Source organism: Pagrus major, chromosome 20 (assembly GCF_040436345.1).
Source record: "Pagrus major chromosome 20, Pma_NU_1.0".
In the NCBI taxonomy this organism is placed as follows: Eukaryota; Metazoa; Chordata; class Actinopteri; order Spariformes; family Sparidae; genus Pagrus; species Pagrus major.
Genome location: NC_133234.1, coordinates 3,595,680 through 3,612,947, shown reverse-complemented (window position 1 = coordinate 3,612,947; position 17,268 = coordinate 3,595,680). Strand labels below are relative to the sequence as shown.

Below are 17,268 nucleotides of genomic sequence, written 5' to 3'. Positions count from 1 at the left end.
AGCTCTATGTTCCCATTTAATAAACTAAACGAGCTGAAACAGCAAACTGATATATCATGTGACGTCTTCTCACCAATCACACACTCACAATAAACTCCACCAGGAAGTAAAAAGCACCTGACATGTCAGAATATCTCTTCAACATTTTGCTGCACACTACACCTCCACTTAGCATCTTGTGATCTTGAAAGCTTTCTAGATCATTGAGGCTGACAGCACGCTCATATTTTAGCCTGACATAGATACAACTTGTGTTTAAATTAGCGGTTAAACTGTGTTTTGCTCAATGGCCAGTTCATATCCAACCGTGTCCGAGCTTGTTGCGGAGGCTCGGTGTGTGTATGCGCAAGTGTTCGGTGAAGAGGCTCCTCGGACGGCGGTGTGTGCTCCAGGAAGAGTCAACCTGATAGGGGAGCACACCGACTACAACCAGGGATATGTGCTGCCAATGGTAACATTATGACTGGTCACTCGGTGGCAAGCGGCTGCCGATGTGATTTGGGTGAAATGAGGCATTGTTGGCGTTGTCCCACCAAATGTCATTCAAAAATATGGCTCTAACATTCTCTTGCTTTTAGAGGACACTGAGACACTGGACACGGAAGTCTTGGCCTCTTCAAAAACATTGAAGGAGTCTCTCTACTGTTCGGCATGCATTAGTTATTAAAAATACAACTGTTATCACTCACCAGCCTCTTCATTAATCTTACAGTAAGAACAGTGTTGTAGTTCAGTATGTCAAGATGTTATCTTCTGTTTGGTGGTTCAACGTGCATGTCACATTTAACAGAAGAGCAGAACCAAGGATAGGAACATGGACTATAAATAGTTCCGTATACCTGTAATAAGAATGAACCCCTATACTTCCTGAATTCTGTGTTTGTTTGTGTTTTCATTTGAGCAAGAGTAAAAGGTAACCACTGAATGGGTTTGTTTGTGTTCGGTGAGCCAGGCGCTGCCCCTGGTGACTGTGGTGGTAGGGAGTCAAACCTCTGGCCAGGATGTCACCGTGGTAACAGCAACTAAGGATGCTGATGAGCCCAGGAGGGTGGACTTCAGCCTGCCCGGTGATGGATCACCTCTGTCTCCAGGGTCACCCAGCTGGGCAAACTATGTGAAGGGTGTTATACAGCATTACAGGGGTAAACAATTACTGTAAACCACTATAGAAATATTATCTGGCATTAATCTTAACTAGATATTATATATATATATTTTAAAAAGAAGATTTTTTTCATTCTTCAAGTTACGTAGTGAATCTTCTCCTGTAACAGTGTATGAGAACAGATGTAAAGCATAAACTTGTTGATCTCACAAATGTTCTATTATCCTGCCTTGTTTGGACACCACAGGATATGTATTCAATATTTATTTAATGTTTACTCTGCTTGTGTCTGGTGTGCTTCAGCTTCTCCAGTCCCAGGTTTCAGGGCGGTGATTGCCAGCAGTGTCCCCCTGGGAGGAGGTCTGTCCAGCTCTGCCTCTTTGGAGGTGGCTGTCTACACATTCCTGCAGCAACTCAGGCCAGGTCAGAATCTGATTACAGGGACTTCAATGTGTACATTAGTGTGACTCTGCTACTCAGTAAGTGCAGTCCAGAAGGACTAACCCTAACCGTGCCTTGCCTCTGTCTCCCACAAAAACTATGTTGTCGTTGGTCAACATAGGGCGAGACTCTGAGTATTTTCCTACTTCACCTAACCCCTAACCCTAACCCTCATTTTCATATATAAGAAATAGATAATTTCCATCTATTTTCAAGGAAAGATTAATATTTCTACACATCGACAAACAAACGTATTGGTGTTAACATAAACTGACATGGACATTCTGCTGCAGCTAATGCTCAAAATGCAATAAACTCCAACAAACCTTTTAAAATTATATAAACCATATGGTAGAGCTGAGCAATATATTGATATTATATCATCAATATATAAAATTTTTAAAAAAAAAGTAATGTCAAAATCTTCTATTAAATTCACGGGGCATGCAACATTATATAGCTGTGCTCCAAACACTTTTCTAGTCATGAATCTTTAAAGTTTGACCCTCTGAGCTAAATTTCAGGTTTATTGGTCCTTTGTATGTGTATTCTCAGCCTCACCAACTTCTTATTTTTCAATGGATTGGGTTGAAATTTGTCCTGAACATCCAAGAAACCCTAAGGATAACAGTTGATGCAGAATGGTTGCAAAAATCAAATTGATAATTAAAAATAATCTTTACTCGACCAAAGAATCATCATTTATTTTCAAAAATTAATATCTCCACTAGTTTTCACCTTCTTACAAACAAATTCCGATTCTGTATATTATTACTATAGTTCTATCACATCTAGAAGTTATTGGTCGTCTGTAAAAAATGTAGTGCCACAGATGTTGCTAAATATAGCTTCAGAGCTGAAAAACACACTTTTGACTGTGGATTTGACCAATGAAGGATTAGTATAATTCCCTTTAAATGTATTTATGTGAAAGTCTTAATATTTATTGCATGTGTATAAAAAAATGTTTTATTACAGTAGCAAATTTTTCATACTTTCCACTGGCTGTAATGTCACATTCAGTGGTTTAATTTCAAAGAAAGATATTTGTACTGTGTTCACCTCAAGGTTTTCTCTCTGTGTGATACAAATGGAGCCTGTTTTCATTGGGTTCGGGAAATTTGCACAGCTCGTAACTGCTTGGTTTGTTGTGTACTAGATGATGGTATTTTGTTTTCTTTGGACAAAATATTAATCATTTTTTCATCTCATTGTCCAAATATTTTATGAAAGTACCAACAGTCATCTCTACAATATTGTCACAATGTCGATATCAAGCTATTTGGTAAAAAAAATGTGTGATATTTAATTTCGTCACCCAGCAAATATCATGTATCGCAATATAGCCTTAAAATCTTACAATGTGATTTTACGACAATATCCCCCAGCCCTACCCTATGGTTGCTTTTCAGGTATATGACGATATAACCGTTTTACATATTTGTCTATTTCCACAGATGATGGAGACAAAGTATCCAAAGCAGTAGCCTGTCAGCAGGCAGAACACACTCATGCTGGTGTACCCTGTGGCATTATGGATCAGTTTGTGTCTGTGCTTGGCAGGGAAGGACATGCTTTGCTCATCGACTGCAGGTGACATCCAGTTAGAGTAGATCAATTCAAGAGTCTTTGGTACCATAGCGATGATGCTTCTTTCTCTTCTTTGTAACAACTGGCATGTTCTGGCAAAATGTTTTCAAAGACAGTGGACATTCTGTATATTAACATGCACTTATCAGTCATGTACTTTATTTTGTGGTTTGACTAAGGTCCCTGGAGGCCACCCCTGTCCCTCTGGCTGATCCAGGCCTGGTCATTCTCATCACCAACTCCAATGTGAAACACTCTCTGACTGGCAGTGAGTACCCCAAGAGACGTAGACAATGCGAGGAGGCTGCCTCTATCCTCGGAAAGGAGAGTCTCAGAGATGCTACCATGAAGGACCTGGAGGGTGTGAAGTATATTTTGTATTCATCTCTTCTGATCTATTCTGTCCCACTCTGTCTTATTTTATCATCCCCTACCCTGCTCTGTCCTGTGTTAGCTTGCTGTCCAGATGTAGTCATTCTGTTCCAGTGATCTAGTGCTGTCCTTCTTCGTTCCCTCAAAATAAAGTTCAACAATTTTCGAAATACAGTATATTTATTTGCTTTTCCAAGAGCTAGATGAGAATGTCAGTGTCAGTCTCATATCTGTGTGTTAAGTACAGAAATGGAGTCAGGACATGTTTAGCCTAGCTTAGCATAAAGACTGGGAGCAGAGGGAATTAGCTAGCCTGACTCTGTCCAATGCCTAACAACACTTTTGAACCGAAAACATATTGTTTTTTTAAGCTACAGTCAGAATTTCCCCTTTAACCTCTAGGCCATGGAGTCATTTCTAGGTATATTTTAAGCTGGTCATTTGTGCTAAAAGCTGAATAGCTAAGTAGCTGCAAAGCTTGTAAAGTGGCATTAACAAGTGCACCTTTCCATCAGGATTTTTCTGTTCCCTTTTGAGCAAGACAAGGTGCAACATTTGTACATTATCCATAATTATAGACTTTCAGGGCCAGAATAAATGTATCTGTTAAAAAAAAGAAGCAAAATCACAAAAACATTTTGACAGTGTCAGGTCTACAACATCCTGTGTTTAGTCAGATTGAACCCGTTTGCCTTTCCCCTCTATATAACCATAGTGGCTTGTTAAAACACCACACGGTTCACACAGATTTGAAGAGTCTCCTTAATTTGTCTTTAAAAATTGGGGAAAACACAAATGACATCTTGATGGGAAGCAGCAGTGATGTACGAGAGACACAATTGCTTGTTTACTTATTATATCTTATCACATCCTGTTGATATTTTTCTATAAAGTAGTTGCAGAACAGAGCCACAGAAATCTGCTTAAAATTTGCTGAATAATTAAATTGAAACATAAGTGACATTTGCTTTGGTTTAGTTCATTTCTTCTTCGCATCTGTTGCACAGACCTTGTGTCTCTATGTAAACACACGCTGGTGCTCAACGGCCGTCGTCCGAGAGTAGCTGTGCAACACCGACATCGAGCTTCTGGCTGTCTCCCTCCTCCCTTTCTATCTTCCCAGAGAATTCCCACAGCTCCTTCTCATCCTGGTTTACATTCACCCCAGAGCAAATGCATCCACAGCAATAGAGCACATAAAGGAAACCATACACAGACTTGAACTCATATCCCCAGACTCTCCCAAATTTATCCTGGGAGACTTCAACCACTGTGAAGCTGACAAGTCACTGAAAGGATATCAGCAATATGTCACCTGCACCACCCGCCTGGGGAAGACTCTGGATAAATGTTATGAATTCGTTCCAGATGCATACAGATCCATTTCTCTTCCCCCTCTTGGCTTTGCTGACCACAACACCATCCTGCTGGCACCAGCCTACACCCCGGTCATAAGGAGGACAGAGAAGGTTATTAAAAACATCAAGGAGTGGACCAACGACAGCATTGCAACTCTGCAGGGATGCTTCGAATCCACAGACTGGGATAACCTTCTCGACCCCTCCAGCAACATCAGTGAGCAAGTGGACACGGTGTCTTCATAACTGACCCACTGATGGACCCTCTCCAGTTCGTGTATTGCGCAGGCAAAGGGGTTGATGATGCTAAAATATACATCATGGACACTGTACATAAGCGCCTAGAACACCCCAACACTACAACCAGACTCCTGTTTGCAGACTTCTCCTCTGCATTCAACACCCTACAGCCACACATCCTGGCAAAGAAACTCTCCACCCGCTTCCACCTGGACGACCAGCTGATCCTGTGGATCACAGACTTCCTGACCAACAGATCACAGAGAGTGCTGGTCAATAACACCTTCTCTGACATCTCGGTCACCTCTACTGGCTCCCCTCAGGGCTGCGTCCTCTCTCCTCTGCTCTTCATCCTCTACACTGATGACTGCAGGTCCACCCATCCAGACTGTCATCTGGTCAAGTATGCGGATGACACAGTTCTCCTGTCCCTGCTCTCACGCCCCTCACATCACCACAGCTCAGCGCTTCATGAGTTTGTGGAGTAGTGTGATAACTCCTGCCTGGAGTTAAATGTGGAGAAGACCAAAGAGATGGTGGTGACCTTTTCCAGCAAGCAGAGGGAGCTGGCTACAGCAGCTGTCAGCACAGTCCATGGGAAGACTGTAGAGATTGTGGAAGAGTACAAATACCTGGGCACAATCTTCGACTGCATGTTGAAATTTGCCTCCAACACAGAGGAGATTCTCAGGAGATGCCAGCAGCGGCAGTATCTCCCGAGGAAACTCAACACAAACATCCTTCGGACATTTTATTACTCATTCACTGAGAGTGTAATCACATTCTCAATAACCTGCTGGTTTCACTCCACCAGCCTGCAAAACAGGACCTGCCTGCAGAGCACTGTCAAAGTCTGCTCTAAAGACCACTCAGAACACTCTCAACCGTGTGTGAGCAGCAAACACTGAGGACAGCGCTCAGGATCCTACAGGACCCCTCACACGCTCTGTTCCCAGTGTTTGAGTGGCTCCCCTCAGGACGCTGGCTCCGCTGCCCGGGCTGCAGGACACAGAGGAGGAGAACAACCTTTGTTCCCAGAGCTGTTCAACTCCTCAACTCCCAACCATCCCTGCCCCACTGCCTCCCTGCTCTGGACCCCCCCACCCCCCCTTCCCCATCCCGCTAACGGACAATAATCTACACACTTGACAGCACATCCCCACTTTATCTATTTATTCTATTTATATGGACATTCATAACTACCTCAGTACCAACTTGCACCTTATGTACTGTAGATACTGCCTATATCTGTTTTTATTATATTTATACCTTTATATTTCTCTATTTTAATCTTACTTTTTTTATTATTTTTTTTTTATTTTAACTAGCTGACTGTTCTGTGTTGTGTTATATATCTGTTAAGTGTTGTGTTGTGTTGTGTATAACTGCTCCACGTGCCTTGCCTTGAATTGCCCCCCGGGGACAAATAAAGTTTTTTGAATTGAATTGAATTGAACAGACTGTTCTCTGCTTGTCAGCCAGTCCACATCGTGACAAAAGAGTCATTATATCTACTTTATGCAGTTTAAATTCAATGTTTTGATTTTCCTCAAAAGGAAGACACACATTATTTAATGAACAAAGCCTATCTTTACTGTGAAAAATAAAAAACAAAAATAAATTTAATTCCAGGGGCTTTAACATCCGATACTATTTCAGTCCATTGGAGGCTGACTTGGTGTGTTGTTTTGACTTTCCCTATCATTTCAGAGGCAAGGGACAGACTGGATGATGTAACCTGTCGAAGAGCTCGTCATGTGATCGAGGAGATAGAGAGAACTGTGCAGGCTGCTGAGGCCCTGAAGAGAGGAGCCTACAAAGAGTTTGGCAAGCTCATGGTGGAGAGCCACAACTCTCTGAGGTACAGTTAAAGCAGCTGTAGCACATCTGGGAAACGCTTTATTTTGTAATAAACATTAATTAATAGGAAATAAGGCCTTTGTAGGTACATATAAATGTGTATTAATATTAATAAGCCTTTACAAGTATTGATAATAGCATCATAAACAAGTTTATTGTTAGATTATATGACATTCATAAGCACCTATAAAAAATGTGTTAACTTGTTGTTTATAGATGACTCAAATGTCAAAGGTGCAATATTAAAGAATTGGCCACCTGTCTTATTCTTACTCAAAGCAAACAGGGGGCAGCATATCACCAGTGCAACCACTAACTGCTGCTAACTGTAGCTGCCATTAGCCAATTAGCTCAGTTAGCCGTGCAGCTAGTGGTCCATACTGGGAGCTCGGGGGGCCAGGGGAGTGTTAGTGTTTACTTTGCTATCACAGGATATTTGGACAGAGACAGGACAGGGCTAGTTTGCTAGTATGCTTACTTCAGTAGATTTTTCTGTAACACAATACATAGACGTCACAACAACTAAACTGATACTGCTGCTTCTGAATATTGGAATATTTTCAACTAAAATTCTTACACATTGCACCTTTTAATAAAAGCCATATACATTTCTTATAATTGTTTTTATCACAGCATTACAAACACATTTATTGAGTCTAACTTACCTAAGTATCCACTTGTTAACAGTTAAAAATGCTTTTCGCTGCTACTGGATGTATAGTCCTATTAACACATAATAATTTTAATAAGCATCTTATGATGACTCATAGAGGACTTACCTTAGTACAAGGGCCTAAAGAAACCCATGTGTTTAACTTGTCAGTGTTTAAGACAGAAAGAAGCAGCTGTTTGATGACTTGATGTCCCTGTGTCAGAGACCTGTATGAGGTGAGCTGCAGGGAGCTGGATGAGCTGGTGTCTGCAGCCATGGAGTTGGATGGGGTGTTTGGCAGCCGGATGACAGGTGGAGGATTCGGCGGATGCACAGTGACTCTGCTGCAGGCCAATGCCATCGACAGGACTATACTCCACATACAGGTTAAAACACATACACACACCATTGATACACACATGCATTAGTTAGCTTACTGTACTACAGGGCATATATTGTTATCATATTGTTATCAAGATATGAGACTATATATGGTCTTAGATTTTGCATATGTTTATTTGATGATATGTCTTGTCCTGGTTTTAGAGGCTCATTACGGTAAAGTGATGTACTCTATGAACTTGCCAGACTGTTCTACTCGTTCTAATGTTGCCTTTACCCACTTAGTTATTATATCCACATTACTGATGATTATTTATGAAAAATCTCAGTGTTAATATTGTGTCAAGTACAAATAGTCTTCCCTACAATTTCGATATCGAGGTATTTGGTAAAAAATATTGTGATATTTGATTTTGTCACCTAGTACTAGAAGTGATTTTGTGCTTATAAAAGCACAACACAATAGAGGTGGCTTTTGCTTGATCAACAGCTCATCTGTATATCTGTATCTACCAGCTTTGCATGTACAGATTCAATCTGATTGATGATAATCCTGATAATTTACATCCAGTACACTAGTGCTGGGCAACATGGCCTATTGGCACATCCACAAGTGAAGTCACTTGTTTAAGATTTGGATGGTGACCACTGACTTCTGATAGAAACAGTGAAAATAGTAACATTAATGTTACATGCACATCCACAGCACTTGATATTGTTACATTAACTTACCTTTTTATGAATGCCTGCTTGTTTTTGTAGTTTACCTCAGCTGTTTCTTGCTTTTTGTAGTCTTTTCAGTGGATTGTAGATGAATTTATTATATTTATTATATATATTATATATTTGTTCCTTCCAGGAACATCAGACAGCATTAATGACAGAGAGAACATGATTGAATATAAGATGTTTCATATTAATGGCAGTGAAAACAGCAGACATTTTGGGTGGCAGAAAAAACAGTTTTGCTCATCAGGAGAAACTGGTTCAGACTGCGAAAAACATCTCCGGGTTATACATCCTCTCCTCTCATCCATCTTTTATGACCTGGAATATTACACCTGACAGTCATCAGATGTTTTAGGTTTGTAATTTTAAAGCTGCTAAAACAAACTTTCACTTTGATTTTGCTTCTGGTGGCCCCTGTTGACAAAAGATCACGATGGTGGAAACAAGGTTAAGTTTGTTTTAGTGCCATACCACCCGACTACAGAGCAGCTTCTTTCTTTCAGCTTTTATGACTTTATGACTGATCCAGTGATAGGCATCACCATCTTCTCACTGATGATCTCCTTTACTATGTAGGTCATATAGAGGCATCAGTATTAAATTGAGACTGTTTCATAACCAGTTAAAAAATCCTTGTAGAATGCTTAAGTTAAACGTGAAAACTGCCAATTTTTTGTGTATGCTCAACACACTAGCTTTTATCCTCCGTAGACCTCTGTTTCTTTCTTTCTACCACTCTCATTTGAAATTATTTCTAATATAATTTACATAAGAAGATTGTTTTTGTTGTTGTTGTCGTAGTAGTAGCAGCATTAGTCTAATAATACAGTGATAGTAGGTGCAACAAACCTTTCTGTTTTTAGGATTCTGTTTTCTGCATTCCGAAGGGTATTTGAAAGGAAAAGTGTCTGAGAACATTGTTCATTTGTTCACTGGGGGGAAAAAGCACTTTTCAGTGCTCTGGCTGTCACTTTAAGGGGGGCATTTCAGACAAATTGCCCAGTCCCCGTGTCTTGCTCAGACAGCTCCAGTGTGTGTGTGTGTGTGTGTGTGTGTGTGTGTGTGTGTGTGTGTGTGTGTGTGTGTGTGTGTGTGAGTGAGAGAGATCAGGGGGTATGAGCTGAGAATAAAAGCGAGCTTCGTGGAGACGGAGCCAGAAGTGTCCAGTTATTAGCATGCTGGTCTGGTTACTGTGGCCCTGCTGCCTTTCTGCTTTCACACAGTCAGATTGAAGGCCTGCTGTTGGCTGACACCATTTAGAATCCTGCAGGAGATACATCAACACAGATGTAAACTTAACCGCAGATAAAGACGGCAAACACCTGCATTTGTAAGGATGACACGTTTGCTTTGAAGCAACAGTTAAAGGGAAAAGAGCAGCAGCCTTTTATAGGCTCGAAACTCCGGTTTTATAAATCTTCAGCTTTGGAAGCAGACTTGGCAGATTTCCTCGCATCTTTCCTAACTTGGCCGTATCCTGGCTACTACTGTGGCTTGCTAACTGTCAAAGGAAACAAGTCTTTCTCGGAAACAAAAGAAACACTTGAAACTTCCACATCCCTCAGACCTCAGCATTCCTCACCAGAGCAGAAGGACCCTCGTCCTCACAACAACAACATCACAGAGGGATCAGAGAAATCACTGCTTCAACTCCAAGATGCTGAACCTCAACTCACCGGACGACAACAGCAACAGGAACTCCCTCCAGGATCCAGTGTCACTGAACGTTGGTGGAGAAGTTTACACTACAACGCTGGACACTCTGACACGCTGCCGGGACTCCATGCTAGGTGCTATGTTCACTGGACATATCCCTGTGCTTAGAGATAACAGAGGAAATGTTTTCATAGACCGTGACGGTAAAGTGTTCAGGTACATCCTGAATTACCTGCGCTCCAGCTCCCTGGACCTGCCCGATGGCTTTTCAGAGCTGGCACTGCTGCGGAGGGAGGCTGATTTCTTCCAGATACGCCCCCTGCTGGAGGAGATTCGCCACTATGAGACATCAGTGCCTCTCAGCCTCAGAGGAGGGCCGCTGGGAGCCATGATTATGGTGAATGTTGATTGCAAGGTACGTTTCGTAAAATTTGACAAACCTCATGCAAGAGCTTGTAGTATCATACAACACAGGGTTGCATAATGACATGACAGTTTGTAATTCCTTCATGCTACACAAACATAGGACATACAGTATATACGGTTATTTATATACAGTACCAGTCAAAAGTTTGGACACACCTTCTCATTGAATGTTTTTTCTTCATTTTTATTATTTTCTACATTGTAGATCAATACTGAAGACATCCAAACTATGAAGGAACACATATGGAATTATGTAGTAATCAAAAAAGTGTTAAACAAACCAGAAAATGATTTATATTTTATATTTTTCAGAGTAGCCACCTTTTGCTTTGATGATAGCTTTGCACACTCTTGGCATTCTCTCAATCAGATTCATGAGGTAGTCACCTGGAATGGTTTTCCAACAGTCTTGAAGGAGTTCCCAGAGGTGCTGAGCACTTGTTGGCTGCTTTGGCTTCACTCTGCGGTCCAACTCATCCCAAACCATCTTAATTGGGTTTAGATCGGGTGATTGTGGAGGCCAGGTCATCTGACGCAGCACTCCATCACTCTCCTTCTTGGTCAGATAGCCATTACAAAGCCTGGAGGTGTGTTTGGGGTCATTGTCCAGTTGAAAAACAAATGACGGTCCCACTAAGCGCAAACCAGATGGGATGGCATGTCGCTGCAGAATGCTGTGGTAGTCATGCTGGTTAAGTGTGCCTTGAATTTTGAATAAATCACTGACAGTGTCATCAGCAAAGCACCCCCACACCATCACACCTCCATGCTTCATGGTGCTTCACAAAAATCTCATATTTGGACTCATCAGACCAAAGTACGGATTTCTACTGTTTCTAATGTCCATTCCTTGTGTTTCTTGGCCCAGGCACTTCTCTTCTTGTTGTTGTTCTTCCTCAGTAGTGGCTTCTTTGTAGCAATTCGACCATGAAGGCCTGATTCACGCAGTCTCCTCTGAACAGTTGATGTTGAGATGTGTCTGCTACTTAAACTCTATGAATAATTTATGTGGGCTCTAATCTGAGGTGCTGTTAATTTGTGGTTTCTGAGGCTGGTAACTCTAATGAACTTATCCTCTGCAGTGGAGGTAACTCTTGGTCTTCCCTTCCTGGGGTGGTCCTCATGAGAGCCAGTTTCATCATGTGTTTTTACGACTGCACTTGAGGATACATTCAAAGTTCTTGATATTTTCTGGATTGACTGACCTTCATGTCTTAAAGTAATGATGGACTGTTGTTTCTCTGTACTTAGCTGAGTGGTTCTTGCCATAATATGGATTAGAACAGTAGTCCAATAGGGCTATTCACTGTATTGAACTGTGTACCAACTCTAGCTCTGCACAACACAACTGATGGTCTCAAACACATTAAGAAGGCTAGAAATTCCACAGATTAACTCTTGACAAGGCACACCTGTTAACTGAAAACCATTCCAGGTGACTACCTCATGAATCTGATTGAGAGAATACCAGAAGTGTGCAAAGCTGTCATCAAAGCAAAAGGTGGCTACTCTGAAAAATATAAGATATAAATCATATTCTGGTTTGTTTAACACTTTTTTGTTTTCTACACAATTCCATGTGTTCTTTCATAGTTTGGATGTCTTCAGTATTGATCTACAATGTAGAAAATAATACAAATAAAGAAAAACCATGAATGAGAAGGTGTGTCCGAACAGTTGACTGGTACTGTACATAAACACGTATACACCCAGGAAGTAAACGTTCCTGTTGTGTATTTTTTAAATTTGTGTCGGAGGATTGTAAACAGCAATAATAATAATAACAATAATAATAACTAGAATGGCACTAAGGAGAGTGCATACCTCCGCCAAGTTCCAACAGTCCTCTGTTGTACTCACTCATGGATAACAGCCACTAAAATACAAATTTTTTTTCATAAATTTCCATGCATTATTCCCTGAGCAATTAATAAAAATGTCGAAAAACATTTTATTCAACTTGCTTGCCGTGGTAGTTGGTGGTATTGGTGCTACACAGTGGTCCGGCAAACACTAGTCACTTTTCACTTATGTGAAAGTAAGGAGAGTTGACTGACAACACAATGGTGAAGGATTTGTTGTCAAAGTGAAAAGCAAAAGCGCCTATAAGTGGCAATATTTCGGATTCGGATATTGTACCTTTATTGGTTTCTAAATCACATTTTTACAAAACTTGATATCTCCATAAAAGTTTTCCATGTAGCGCATGAGAAGTTGATTAGTGAGCTTCAACATGTACTAAAAGCTTGTTAATGGGTTGGTTGGTGGATTTTGTTACCTTTTTGGACAGAATCCGACCAGCTGTTTCCCCCCGTTTACAACCGTTATGCTTAATTTACAGGCTGCTGACAGTAACTTCAAAATCTAGCATTCAGACATGAGAGTGCTATTAATCTTCTAATCTGTCTCTTGGTAAGAAAGTCAATAAGAGCATTTCTTTAAATGTTGCACTTATCGTTTGACATCCTTTGACCTAAATTCAAATTTTGATTAGCTTTCAATGGAGAGTTCTAAAACCATCAAGAATGCTAACCTTTTGAGCTAATGTTTAGCGTGTACACAGATGATGTTTGTGTGACTCATTCTGCACATTCAGAGACATGGAAAGACAGGTTCTTTGTTTGTGTACACTCTGCAGAATGTGTAGTCAGCATGCTCTGCAATCTCATTCCAGGTTCGCGTTCTGCACTTTAACTTACGCCATGGGCCAGAAAACTATGAACTTCGCACATGCTCTGTGCGAGCCTTCACAGTTGATCTCTTTTGTACCTGGAGAGCCTTCCTGACTTTGCTTTGTGAGCGCTTCTCCTACAGAACATCCCAGGGTCTCACCAGCCCCCATCCATGCAACCCGAGGCAGAACAGGCTGAAACTAGAGTGGGTGCCGAGGCCTGATGAACTCCCCCAGGACCAGTACGACAAGCAGCGCTACCGGGGGCTTACCATCTCTAACCCTGACGTCCCACAGTCAGTTGACATCATGAACATGCACTGGAGTCCCTGTGAAATCACAGACATGCAGGGGTTTGTGGAGGAGCTGCTGAAGGTGTCTCTGGCTGAAGGATTTAAGGTTGATCTGGTGACTCCTGACCCAGCGGAAATTCTGAACTGCACCTCACTTCGGCTTGTCAAGTGCTGAGCTCTAGGAAAACAGACGTGAAGTCAAAGCATAAGAACACACCAAGTTAATGAACTGTGGATGGTTGTCTCTAGTCACAACTTAACCAGTTATTCTTAGGACTTGTTTAATGAAATCTTTTATGAGTTAGGGTTAGGGCTAACTTTGCAATATGGAAATCTAAAGGATACAGATTATGACTAGGAGGTAATTGAAAAGATGTTTTGTCTTTGGTCTCTATGTCTGTTCTCTGTCCTAGAGTTTACCAAAATAGTAAATAATAGACAATTTAAAAAAACAAAGAATTACAAATGCTGACACGTCATATTGTCAATATTTACATATAACATTTAGATGCAACTTAGCCCTTTTCAGACATGCAATGTAAAGCAACACTGGCTTCATCTATCAGTGAAACTTATGACTTTGGGGTTTTCAAACATTGATGTCTGCTATGGAAATACTCTGTTTTTACTGTGTACTTACGTAGTCTTGTATAATCAGACCTATGCATCTCCACAGCGCTGTGTCAGCACAGGAGAAAAGTCTGGCCCACAAATCGGTCTTTAAACCAATCACAATTGTCTTTGGCGGTGCCTAACCCAGGATGCAGTGACAGTGATCCTGCAAAATAGTGTTGGGGAAATTTGGTTTGCATGTGGGGAGGTGAGCCCTGGCATTAAAATGGCAAAATCCCTGCAAAAGAAAGGGCAACATCTGCTAGCTTGTTTACGTTCATGCCATTGGTGAACAGGTTAGTGTTAAAGTAAGTTGCCAGGTTCAGCATGTAGGTTTTCTAGCTTGGAGGGTGTTGTTGTTGGTTCACATAGCGATGGGGGTTGTGAAAACAGTATACATAGATAGCGGAAGGAAGGCGGAAATAGGCGACCAGTGACAGGCTTTATACCTACAGTCTAAATCCAGTAAGTCAGACTAGTACTTGCCTTACCTGCCCCACTTTGTCCTACCCTGATATTTTTACCCTAACCCTAACCAATCGCAATCCTCATGCCTAAACCTAAAAAAAAAAATCATCCTTCGTCATTATTTTTATATTTTTTTGGTGAAAATGAAATGCAAAAATGACCATTCCAACTAAAATCATAACTCATATTGCAATAGCAGTATCTGCCAAAATAATGGTAATATGAATGTTTTTGCATATCATGCAGCTCTACCAGAGACCATAAAATGTTGTCATAGTGACATTTAGGCTCTCATTTTGTTCCTATTTTACTTAACACACAAAGTAAAGTTTTTTGCTGGGTTTCTTTGTAGCTGGCATGGAATGAAAGATAAAAATGTAGTTAGACTGAGCTAATGATTGGAGTTTTTCCTTCCTCTTTTTTTGCCAACGCGTAAAAAAAATGTGCCTAAACATTAAAAATGCTTATTCCTTATATGTTTCATGATTAATTTAACTGACTGCATTTCCTTGTGGGAGGGCTATATCCGTTTGCCCTTTGATTGACTCACAGGGGGAGTCAGATGAGTTATGGACGGAGTGCATAATTTTAGTCTGGAGGAAGCTGTAGTAAGGGAAGTTGAGAGGAGGAAAAGTTGTGTCTCTGCTGAGGAGGAAAGGTGTCTAGTTGCAAAAACACACCCGGGGGTCCTTTCCTCTTCCTCGCTCTCTGAACTTCCTTCCTCAGTCTGTAAGATTGAATGGTTCAGCAGTCCTCCGAGTAGACAGTCTGGTTTATCATCAGTCGCATCACGCATAAGGGACATCAGTATGCTCAGATGCGACTATAATGCTTACATCTCTGATTTACTGTTATGTACAGTAATGGTTGAAGGTAACTGTGGTTGAAAGTACTCATTGCATGTGTGTTTGTCTGTTTTTCCTCAACAGCAGCGATACAGTGGAACTCCGACTTTCTATGTCACGACTCCTTCAGAGGGAGCTCGGGCTCTCAGTCTGTCCTGACCTTTGTCAACACATCTGCTATATGAGCACAGCTGATTCATTCCTCTTTATAGGCTTACTATTTGATTTTTGATTTTTTTTTTAACTTTCACTATTAACAATAAAATGATATGCTGTTATGCAGACTGGAGCTGATTGAGAAGCATTTTGCTAATGATGGGGAAAGTGCCTTCACAGTAAGCACTGCTTTCTGATAACATTTCTTTTTATTTGATTTTTCTTTGTCTCAGTAATTCAATGCTTTAGCATCCAGATAACTTGTAGCAGCTGTTAATTATGACATAAATATACTGTACTGTAAATATAGGCTAAATTGTTTTTTTTCCACGACTTTCATTGAATAAACCACGTTGTTTGAAAAATGTGAGTATTAAGAGGGATCTCTGGAATCAATGAATAACCAGATAACTATCACCTACTCTGCATCTTTACATAGTTTTTTTTAGCCTCTTCTAGCACATTGTGATGGTTTTAGAGCACATTAGTCTATGTTAAGTGCTTTTATCAACGTTATTTTCAGCAGCAACTGGCAGCTTATTTCCGCAGGAAATAAAGCTCTAATTAACCCAGTGTACACCACCTGCACAACAGACAGACACAGTTAGCCACTAGCTAGTGAACATAGTAAAGCGTTTAGCAGCTAAAGAGGAGCTGATGGACACCAAAGACAGAGCTCAAAGGAGAGTGATTATTGTTCTCACTTTCATCAGGTGCATACAAATCTGTGTCCATTTGGGTGATAATGTTGCTCTGTGTCGATCAGATGTAAGAAACTGTCTGCAAACACATCACCCATAATAATTTTGTAAGGCAATAAAATACTGAGTGAGTGTTTGCCAAATGGTGGCCAAAAATGAAAATTAGCGCTTTAAAGGCCCTGCACACTCACACAGGTATTTTAATTATTTTGGCTGATAGACCTCTGCTAGGATTGATGTGAGGCAGAGCTGTGATGAGAATTGTGTAATATCACTGTACTTAATATAGTACTAAAAAAATGCTACAGGTAAGTTCATCTTAATGTTAATCAAACAGTGTTCTTGCCCACACAATCTAGGTCTAATCAGGAAGCTTAAAGGGTACCTCCACCAATTTTACAGCGTATGTTTTTTTTTAAAAAAGTAACTGCATGTAAATTCCCTCCAGTGATGTCACTCAGTGGCTAAGTTGCATTGTGGGTAATGTAGGTGCCAGGTTTTGAAAAGCAGTCTTTTGGTCTAGCATTGCACTTCCACAACACTGTTGGACACACTGTGGACAGTTTAAAAACAAAGGATCCAAATCTATACAGCAGAACACAGATATCAAGTTTTTTATTCCACACCATCTTCTTCTATTTAATCTGGCACCCACATTACCCAGAATGCTGCCTAGTCACTGGGTGACATCGCTGGAGGCAATTAATCAGATTACTTGCAGCTTCCTCTGGAGCCACAAAAGGCTTTACAC

The 17,268-nt window shown here is 40.8% G+C and overlaps 2 protein-coding genes across 2 annotated transcripts; both read left to right on the top strand.

The window, feature by feature from the left end:
* The first annotated feature begins 86 nt into the window (after positions 1-86).
* galk1 (galactokinase 1) lies at positions 87-16,181 on the top strand. The gene is made up of 8 exons (XM_073489520.1): positions 87-451; positions 953-1,142; positions 1,409-1,528; positions 3,004-3,139; positions 3,316-3,497; positions 6,817-6,967; positions 7,842-8,004; positions 15,745-16,181. The coding sequence occupies exons 1-8, from the start codon at positions 287-289 to the stop codon at positions 15,817-15,819; spliced, it is 1,182 nt and encodes a 393-aa protein (XP_073345621.1). The 5' UTR covers positions 87-286; the 3' UTR covers positions 15,820-16,181.
* Positions 10,192-14,003, top strand: LOC141015442 (BTB/POZ domain-containing protein KCTD21-like). Its single transcript, XM_073489521.1, has 2 exons — positions 10,192-10,760; positions 13,446-14,003. The coding sequence occupies exons 1-2, from the start codon at positions 10,347-10,349 to the stop codon at positions 13,908-13,910; spliced, it is 879 nt and encodes a 292-aa protein (XP_073345622.1). The 5' UTR covers positions 10,192-10,346; the 3' UTR covers positions 13,911-14,003.
* Positions 16,182-17,268: the final 1,087 nt, after the last annotated feature.

What these genes read in the sequence shown, in the direction of transcription:
- galk1 (XM_073489520.1), top strand. Translation starts at nt 287, where the DNA reads ATGGCCAGTTCATATCCAACCGTGTCCGAGCTTGTTGCGGAGGCTCGG. An exon ending in AGGGATATGTGCTGCCAATG is followed by an intron (nt 452 to 952) that starts GTAACATTATGA and finishes TCGGTGAGCCAG; the next exon opens with GCGCTGCCCCTGGTGACTGT. An exon ending in GCTTTGCTCATCGACTGCAG is followed by an intron (nt 3,140 to 3,315) that starts GTGACATCCAGT and finishes GGTTTGACTAAG; the next exon opens with GTCCCTGGAGGCCACCCCTG.
- LOC141015442 (XM_073489521.1), top strand. Translation starts at nt 10,347, where the DNA reads ATGCTGAACCTCAACTCACCGGACGACAACAGCAACAGGAACTCCCTC. An exon ending in TGGTGAATGTTGATTGCAAG is followed by an intron (nt 10,761 to 13,445) that starts GTACGTTTCGTA and finishes ATCTCATTCCAG; the next exon opens with GTTCGCGTTCTGCACTTTAA.